At 29.7% G+C, this 10,677-nt stretch overlaps 1 protein-coding gene across 1 annotated transcript; it reads left to right on the top strand.

Annotated features, from left to right (window-relative positions):
- The first annotated feature begins 254 nt into the window (after positions 1 to 254).
- LOC124945740 (endo-1,4-beta-xylanase 5-like) lies at positions 255 to 10,303 on the top strand. Its single transcript, XM_047486232.1, has 7 exons — positions 255 to 299; positions 899 to 1,024; positions 8,233 to 8,461; positions 8,547 to 8,710; positions 8,890 to 8,988; positions 9,066 to 9,842; positions 9,932 to 10,303. The coding sequence occupies exons 1-7, from the start codon at positions 255 to 257 to the stop codon at positions 10,301 to 10,303; spliced, it is 1,812 nt and encodes a 603-aa protein (XP_047342188.1).
- Positions 10,304 to 10,677: the final 374 nt, after the last annotated feature.

The following is a 10,677-nucleotide window of genomic DNA, read 5'->3' as shown; positions in this document are numbered from 1 at the left end:
TTCACGGGAAAGTGTTTTATTTGCAATGACATGGGCCATAGATCTTCCGATTGTAAAAAGTCGAGGAGTGTTTGAGAGGCTAACTTAACTCAAGGATTGTCTGACATGGATATGTGTGCGGTGATATCTGAGATTAACTTGGTGGTGTCTAATCCACGAGAATGGTGGATTGAAATAGGAACTACAATACATGTTTTCTCCAAAAAAGAAGTATTTTCAAGTCTCGAAGAAGTGAAGAATGGTAAAAATAATTCATGGGGAATTCTGTCACTTTGGACATACAAGATGAAGGAAAAGAGGTATTAAGGTTACTTAACTTTGACTAAGTGTTGTATGTTCCAGAAAATTTGGAAAAAATGGTATTTGATTCCTTTTAAGTAAGCATGGTTTTAGATATGTGATTGAGTCGGAAAAATTAATTTATCATAAAGTGGAATGTTTGTAGGTAGAAGTTATGTTAATGATGGGATCTTTAAGCTCAATGTAATGGCAATTAAACTAAGTGTAAATGAAAAAAAAAATAACTCTTCTAATATTTGTTAGAGACTTCCATTTTATGACATGGTAGGTTAGGTCATAATATTTATGATTTGATGCATCGATTAATATAAATGAAGAGTATACCTACATTCAAAATAAATAAGAAACACAAGTGTGTAATTTGTGTTGAAGAAAAATTGACAATATAATCCTTTTAAAACATTGAAATAAATAATAGACTACTTAACTTAATTCATACAGACATGGGTAATTTAAAAGAAACATCAACATGTGGTGGAGACAAATAATTTATTATTTTTATTTATGATAACACAAAATATTGTTATGTGTATATTTTTAAAAGTAAAGATGAAGCCATAGAGAAATTCACTATTTATAAAAATGATGTTAAAACCAGCTTCGTAAAAAGATTAAGGTGTTAAGAAGTGATAGAGAGGGTGAATACGAATCACCTTTTGCCAAGTTATGCGCTCAACGTGGTATAATCCATGAGACGACGTCAACTTATTCTCCTAAACAAATGGTACGGATGAGAAGAAAAATAGAACATTAAAATAAATGATGAATTCACTTCTATTAAGTTCTAGTCTACCACAGGACATGTGGGAGAAGCTATTTTGATGACTAATTATATTTTAAATAAGGTCCACGAAAGAAGCTAGATAAATGTCGATATGAGTTATGTCATTAAAGAAAATCATCATATGAATACTTACGAATGTGGGGTTTCAAGCTAAGGTAGTGTAATATTACCTAAAAAGGTAAAAATTGGACAAAAAATTATTGATTGTGATTAAGACGTCACCCTATTCTTCTAAACAAACGGTACGTCTGAGAAGAAAAATAGAACATTAAAAGAAATGATGAATTCACTTCTATTAAGTTTTGGTCTACCACGGGACATGTAGGAAGAAGCTATTTTGACAACTAATTACATTTAAATAAGGTTCACGAAAAAAGCTAGATAAATGTCGATATGAGTTATGTCATTAAAAAAAATCATCATATGAACACTTGCGCATGTGGGGGTGTCAAGCTAAAGTAGCGTAATATTACCTAAAAAGGGTAAAACTTGGAAAAAAAATTATTGATTGTGATTAAATTGGATATGCACATGACAATAGTGCTTATCATTTTCTTGTGATTAAATTGGACATTCCGAATATTCATAAGAATATGATAATGGAATCAAGAAATATATCATTGTTTGAACATGTATTTTCATATAAGTCTAATAAGAATCACATTCTCCAAAAATATTTCTTGAATAAGATGAACAAGAAAAGGAAAATAAAGTTATGATTGAACATAGACGAAGTAAACGAGTTAAAACAGAAAAATTCTTTGGTCCAAATTTTTGTACTTTCATGATAGAAAGTGAATCTCAAACGTATAATGAGACAATTACCTCATCTAAAGGGCTTCAATGGAAAGATGCAATTAATTGTGAGATAAAATATATCTTGAAAAACCAGACGTGGAAACTAGTGGATCTTACTCTAGGAAATAAACCACTAGGTTGCCGATGGACTTTCAAAAGGAAAATAAAATCTAATGGATCAATCACACAAAAAGATATAATACATAATGACAAAAAATAAATTTATTAAAAAATGAAAATTCAAACGTTAAAGTGAAGGAAACTAATTCCTTAAAAAACTTATGGAGATCCTTAGGAGCTAGCACAACGAATTTTACAAAAAAAAATTATTTTAGAGTACCCAAAAGGCAAATTCGATATTTTGCTTGTAAAATAGGTTTTGGGAGTTTTAAGGGGTTTGGGATGTTATTTTTTCTAAGGTAGCTAGATAATAGCATTTATAATCCACCCTAAATATTTGATCTGAACATTTGAAGTACAACGCTCGAATCTCCGAAAATGGCTCTAAGTTACCATAGTTCCTTTAACTTTGTTGGTTTTAATTGAAATTACTGGCGAATTTGAATTTTACACATCCATAAGGCGATAAACACTTTACAGAGCTGAATTCGGAATAAAATAAGTGAGAAAATATGTTTTAAAAAATTATTAGAATCTTCATGTGGCTTTGACTTTGTCTATTGGAATTCTGTTTAAGAACAACATGAACAAGCCCAAGAACTTTGCCTGGGCTTTTCTCGGTCGGGCCTTCCGTCAACATTTTTTCTTCCTTTTTCTAAAATAATTATAAGACAAATAAATTCATAATAGTATCAAATAAATTCTCCAAAATTCATCTATATATCAATAAATAACTTATATTATATATTGTGGTTTATTTTACCCAAAATTAAGTTTTTCAGAGTCCAATCGATACGACCACCACGACTCCAAAAGTTACTATTTATCTATAAAAATATATCAATAGTGAGTTAATTTATTCAAATCTAAGGGCTTGTTCTCCTTGGATTTTTTAAAAACCCAACCCAAATTAATTTTCCAATCAATCACTTCTCAACAATCACATCACTCATTTCATTAATAAAATACCAAAATATCCTCTATTTTAAAATATTATTTATTATTTTATTTATATATACCAATACCCTTTAAGTCTTTTTATCAAAAATAATCATCACCTCCTCAAAATCATCACCAATCATTATTTTTTTCTTCCTATAGTTTTTTAAAAAACCTCAATCCGAACAAGGCCTAACTCATTATATATCTTATTATTTATTTGAAGTCCGAATTAATTATTTTGAGAGTCTAATCGTCGCGACAATGTCTTCAAAAATATTTATTTATTTTAAAATCCGAGCAATAAGTATAGATATGAATTTTATATAATAATTTGAGATACCCATATTTTGGGTTGACCTAAACACTAACCCTAACTCAAAATATGAATTTGGTTAAGATAATTTACTTTGGGTTAAATTTGGATTGGCTTGAATTTGAGTTGAGTTGGTAAAAGTACTCAAACAAACTATTAAAAAAAATTTAACTCTCCCTCTTCATCCGCTCCCTCCAGCCCTCTACTGATTCTAGATATTCCCTCCTCCCTTATCCATACATTATTAATTTTCTAACTTATATATTTAATTTTGTAAATAAAGTGTTAAAAAAATTAATTTTGATAAGTTTAAAAATGTGTTAAACAAATCAAAACTAATTAAAAATGTCAAAAACATGTTGTTGTTTTTTGGGAAAACGGTTAAAATCATTTCATTAAAATCCCAAAAGTGGGAAGGTCATAAATCAAAGTTAGACAAACCCTAGCTATGATTAAGGATGACAATCAAAAGACCCTAAAAAAACTAATTAGTAGCATTCATACATTCTAAAACAAACAGAGATTATAAACAGAAAAGACTACATTCAAACCTAACTATCCCAGCCTGTAATTTTCGCATCTCATCTATCTTCATTGAGAGGCCTTCTTCCCTTTCCTCTTCCCCTTCCTCTTCCCCTTCCTCTTCCTCTTCCCCTTCCTTTGAAGATGTAAGGAGATTGTATTGAAGAGGATGATGAGTATTGTTGTTTCTCATTTTGAATTCTCTCTTTGTACGAGACCGTAATTAATTTGATAGAAAGAATTGTTTCTGAGAATTTCAGGGCTTTTACCTTTGTTATCTTCAACTTGAATTTCTGTGTTTTTGTCTTCCTTATCTTCGGCTTAAGCTTCAGACTCTTGACTTTTCTAGTTTTTCTGCTCTTCTTCTTTAATTTTATCACATTTATTGTGCAGGAAAATATTACAGAAAGCACACATCTTTGGTTTCCATTCATAAGATATCTCCATTACATTGTGCTTTCCTTTCTGTCAACAAATGTCATTTTCATTGGCAGGACACTCCTAGGATGCACTTCAATACTAATTCTAACAAACGACAAGTGCTCTCCTCCTTCAGTTATTGGGTCCATATACAATGGTTTTCCAATTATACTTGCAAAATGACTAATTGCTTCAGCATTTACATGTGGGCTGGATTGTTCCAAAGCTTTAACCAAAACTGGGCTGTTTCTTTTATTTTGCTTTGTAGATTCATCTCTTTTGACCACTTTTCCAGCTTCATGCAACTTGATCCTATGTAAGTATGCACTTTCTCTAAGATTTCTTTCAGATTTGAGCCCTTTTTGAACTGCATGAAGCTAGAGATCATGTATATTTGCATAAACTTTTTCAAGCCCCTTTTCTCCCACTGTTTAATTAGAGCCTCTTTAGTAGTTGGGAATGATACTCTATTTTTCCAATAATATTTTCAAACACTACAAACTCCCAGTCTTCAATACATTTCTGCTCTACTTTAGAAGACAACTTGAATTCAAAAGGAGAGTTGAGTAAATTTTTCTTTTGTAGGCATGTTCTTCATATTTCTTTTCTGCTTTATTCTTCCTTACCTCGTTGACTTTCCATGTTGAATTACTCCTGATAGTGTAAGTATTGGATTTGGGAGCCTTCATTAGCTCCTTCATTGCATCAACTAACCATTTAACTATTTCCTCATATTCTGTTTTCTTTAGTAAATTCTAGTCTTTGAGATAATGAATATTAAGTTGGACTGTTATTTGTTGAGCTTTCTCTTTACTGATTGTGATTTCACCCTTCTTAGCATGCATTAGGAGTTTTGTAATCTGGTTTTTAAGACCAAACAGGTTGGCTCTTTCATTATAACTAACATTCCAAATTACTTCTTTCTTTCCCTATTTTCCTGTAGCATTTTCTTCGGAGTTTTTAACAGCAATTGCTTCCTTACTTTTGCTGCATTCCTGCTTTTCCTTGATTATTTCTTCAGCAATCATATCAATTTTCTTTTCAGCCACCTCCCTTAAACCTTCCATTACAAATTCTTTGACTTCTTTATACTTATTGTTTTTCTTTCTTCCCATTTTAAAGAAGAATAGAACAAAACAACAAAACAATTGAAAAAAGAAATTACAGAATATGGTATACTAGAAACCCTAAACCAGAAGCCCTAACCTTCCAACCAAGCTCTGTAGATGAATGACCGACCTAACAATTAGAGTCGATATCGTGTCGTTCGTATCGATTGTGTCGATTGTGCCGATTGTGCAATAATAAGCGATCCACAACCTTAATATCGTGCAAATCGTGCAGATCGTGACGTTCGTGTCGATAGTGCAGTTTATGTTGATCGTGCCATTTGTGCTGATCGTGCCGTTTGTGCCGATCGTGACGTTCGTGTCGATCGTGTTATTCGTCTATTCGTGATGAGAGAATTTGCTACCGGAATTTTCGCTAAAAACCTAAAATCTCCAGAGCTTTTCTCTCTCTTCTTTGAGTCGAAATATGATGTCAAAACTATGTTAAACGAGACTAAATAGTTATAATTACTAGACGAGCTAAAAATATGTTAAATGAGTAAAAGAGAATTAAACGATTCAAAGACATGATGAGGCAAAATAAATCAAATATTTGTTAAACGGATTAAAAACGTATTAAACGAGTCAAAATGTGTTAAACGAGTCAAAAATATGTTAAATCTGGTTAAAGACGTGTCAAACGGGGTATAACGAGACAAATATTTGTTAAACGGGTTAAAAAAGTGTTAATCGAGACAAAAAGTGTTAAAATGAGTTTAAAATGTGTTAATTGAGATCAAAATGTGTTTAAACGGGCTTAAATATGTTATTGAGACAAAAATATTTTAAACGGATAAAAAAATGTTGGACGAGAAATACGTTCTTAACAAAATAAAAAAATAAAATTAATTTGAATTATGATCCAACCCATAACTCATAATCTAATCCATATTAGTGAATGATATAAGTGAAAATTAAAATCCATATAGTGAATGATATAAGTTGAAAATTTTAATTTAATTTTAATACTTATTGAATTTACCCATTTTTCAACTCAGTTATGAGTGTCATTAATGTTAACTTAGTGACGTAACAAATATTGTTTTTTTTTTATCATTCCAATTTAGTTCTAGTAAGAATCTATTAATTGGTATTGAATTGAAATAGAAATTGAAATTGGTGGATTCAATTTCAATTCTTAAATTTGATAAATTTTTTAATATTTAAAAATTGAATAGGAACTATTATTTCATTGAAATTGAAATTAATATATTAGTGTAATTTTATAGATCTCAATTCCATTAGTTTAGGTCGGAATTGTAATTTCAAATTTTATTTTATTTATATTTTTTCAAACAAAATAACTTATTATTTTATTATTTAAAACATGATTAAAGTTTTTAATCGATAATATATTTTTTTTTGAATTTATGATATTAAAATATCGAACCAATGTCTTTTTTATGTGAACCAATGTCTTTTTTATGTATTTATTTAATAAGTTACATTTTGAACTAATATTATATATATATATATATATATTTAAAAAGTTAACATTTTGAATCGATATTTTGTTTTTGAATTTAAAAAGTTAAAATATTGAACCGATATATTTTATTTTTTAAATTATAAAATTAACATGTTAAACCGATATTTTATTTAAAAAAATTGAAACTTAAAAAAATATTTTAACACTTGAGTTATATTATTGGTTGTCAAATCAATATTATAATAAAATAGATAATATATATTAAAATTATTATTATTATTATTAATTTTTTCAAACATATGAATTAAGATTGAATTATAATTTATAGTTTTTTTAAACATAGGAATTGAATTGTTATTTACTATTAATTTTTATTAAATTGGAATTAGAATTTCAATGTCAATTCCAATTACATTCATCCAAACATACTCTTAGTGATAAGGGGAGTGAATTTAGGAGAGGGAATGGGGAGGGAGATAAAGGGTGAGGAAAGAGAGAAAAAAATTGTTATTTTTTCAACGAATTAAATTGCACGTAATTCTCTCTCAAATATCTTCTCCCAAATTCCTTCCCCAAATCATTTCTCATAATTTTTTATCATTTAAATTACTTCATTATAATTTATACAATTATAAGTTTTTCTGTTTTGTTATATATTTTACTACATTTTTATTGCTATGTAATTTTCTTAATCATTACACTATATATATATTATTTCTAAACTTAAAATTTATTCAAAATAATAATAATTAGTTATATAATAATAAAAATATATCATAATTGTAAATATATAACTTGAGATTTATTTCTATTATTGACCATCATTATCTTATATATAAAAATTTATTACTAAGCAGATTTATTACTATTTAAATAGATATATTTTATTTAATTATATTAAAGAAAGTTTAATATTGAAATTAATTGGATGTTATCTATAATGGTATAATTATAGCCATTTAATAATAGGTATTAAAATATTGGAACTAAGAATAATTTATCAACTATAAATACAAACCTTTGATTTCCTGACATTTCAACAACAAAGTGTATTTCATAATTGATCCAAAGAGTCTTAAATCAGAAATAGGTTTTGAGAATGGAGAACGAAGTAGCAACAATCTTCCTCTTCATTATAATCTTATTTTCTCTCGTCAACTCGGGTTTGTTTTCTATCGCTAAAAAAATTCTAACAATTTTTAAGTGGTTAAATAAAGAAATACATTTGTTTCTTTTTCTTTGATTTAAAGATTACTAATCATGCATTGTACATACGCATCATGTGCTTGTAGGGTTGCCAGTCGATGCTTTGCCATATGATTATAGTTTCACTGCACAAGTAATATTCTCAATGTCTTTTTAGATTTATGCATATAAAATATTATATATTATTGTTTTTGGATACACTTATTGTTCATATAACCGATTCAAAGGTGGATATATTTCTAAATGTGTACACAAGTTTAAATATTGCATTTTGTTTTTATCTATTTAGTGTCTAGCAAAGCCTTTAAAACCACAATATGGAGGTGGAATTGCGGTGAACACAGAATTAGATAATGGAATAGAAGGTTGGGTAGCATTTGAGGATTCTAAAATTGAGTATCGAGTATCCTCCGACGATGGCAACAACAAATTTATTGCAGCTCATCAAAGAACTCGAGCATTTCACAGTCCATCTCAAAATTTCTTCTTGGAGAAAGATAAAATCTACACTTTTTCGGGTACTAATTGATTTCTTATATAGTTTGTTTGACTGTGAAATAAAAAATAGTTAAAAGTATGAGGATTTGTTTTCCTCAAATGTAGCTTGGTTACAAGTTAGCAGTGGAAATGCAAGCATATATGCCATATTTAAATCACCATCTGGGTACCATAAAGCTGGTATTACAGTGGCTCAATCAGGCTGTTGGTCTATGCTTAAAGGCGGTTTATCTATGAACGTTTCAGAGTCTGCTCAACTCTATTTCGAGGTAATGATAAACGTACAATAAATTTTATTTTATTTTTATAGAATGATAATAAATAAAAGATTCTAACATTAAAAGTTATTGAATACAAAAAAACTGTCGTTGTTGTTCTTTCACGTGTGTGCATGTATATGTATATATGGAATTATTTTCATGATTTTAACCATTCTAAACAATTGCAGAGCGATAATACAAATACTGAGATATGGGTAGATAGCATATCATTACAACCATTTACTTTAGACGAATGGAGATCTCACATTGATCAAAGTGTTGAGAAGGTACACTTACATATTGTAATCATATTTTAATACAATTGTGGTATAAATTAAGTCCTGACTATTCACAATTATAATAGGAACGTAAGAACCATGTAAAATTGCGGTTGGTAGATGTTAATGGAAAACCCTTAGCAAATACACACATCAAAATAAGCCTAAGGGTGCCCCAATTCCAATTTGGCTGCGCCTCAAACAGTTACATCTTATCAAATAGTGCTTATCGACAATGGTTTGCCTCTAAACGATTTACAGTGACCACCTTTGAGAACGAGATGAAATGGTACAGTACCGAGGTAACTCAAGGGCGAGAAGACTATACAGTTGCTGATGGTATGCTAAATTGGGCCAAAAGCCAAAGTTTGTCGGTTCGTGGGCACAATGTCTTATGGGACGACCCCAAGTACCAGGTTTCGTGGCTCAATTCACTCTCAGGAAAACATTTCTATCAAGCCGTCGTTAAAAGGATAAAATCTATCGTTAAAAGATATTCGGGCAAACTAATTGCGTGGGATGCTGTTAACGAGAACTTGCACTTCAATTATTTTGAGAGTAGGCTTGGGAAAAAGATCAATTTGTTCAAAATGATAAACTCATATGACCATCATACACCATTGTTCTTGAACGATTATAATACAATTGAAGAGCCAAGTGATAAGGCTAGCTCACCCGATGCATATATGAAAAAAATTCGAAAAATAAGGGACAACGGATATCATGGCCCATTAGGAATTGGGCTTGAATCCCATTTCAATACACCCAATTTAGCTTACATGAGAGCTTCCATCGATAAACTTGCAACCCTAAGTCTCCCCATTTGGCTCACAGAAATTGATGTTGGTTCTTCTCCTGATCAGGTAAAGTTTATACATTATATACATTCTTGTCCTAATCAGTTTGACTTTAACTCTAAATTCTGACTCGGTTTTTTTTATATGATCTTCAGGCAAATTTATTGGATCAAGTGTTGAAAGAAGGGCATGGGCATCCTGCAGTTGAAGGACTAGTAATATGGGCAGGATGGAAACCAACAGGATGCTATAGAATGTGTTTGACTGATAATAATTTCAATAATCTTCCAACAGGAAATGTCGCAGATAGATTTTTGAGACAGTTTATACGCATCGATGACCATCTCGACGTGACCGACGATATGGGTTATTTTGAGGCAAGACTTTTTCATGGAGAATACTCATTGAGAGTCAATAATACAACTTTAGAACGTTACATGAACCTCAATGAAACTAAGGAGTTTGGTTTTAACGTAACAAATCATTCGGACAAACCTCGACACCAAGTTCAACTTATTACAGTTTGACATTAACCCTAAGCATAATAGATCAGTAGATTATAGATAGATGTACAACTTCAAAATTATGAACACTTGTTGAGAGTTATAACATTGTATATTTCTCTCTAATTAAGTGTACTATTTGTAAGGCATCTAATAATATTCTATGAATAAAAATAAATATCTTTTCAATTTAGTTTTCCAACCTTAATAATATCTTTCTCTTATTTAATAGTATCTTTCAGTACATGTGAGAATGTGTATTTAATATTAAGTTTTCTATTATAACATGCATACAAGAAATGTTTTTGTCTGCCAAAAAAAGTTGAAATTATAAAATATAATGGATTTAATATATTCTAGGTGTCACCCGCTAATGAATGTGTGAGGGCAAGAAATTA

This window comes from Impatiens glandulifera, chromosome 1 (assembly GCF_907164915.1).
Source record: "Impatiens glandulifera chromosome 1, dImpGla2.1, whole genome shotgun sequence".
Taxonomy (NCBI): domain Eukaryota; kingdom Viridiplantae; phylum Streptophyta; class Magnoliopsida; order Ericales; family Balsaminaceae; genus Impatiens; species Impatiens glandulifera.
The sequence above is the reverse complement of the archived record's forward strand: the minus strand, read 5'-3'. Positions and strand labels throughout refer to the sequence as shown.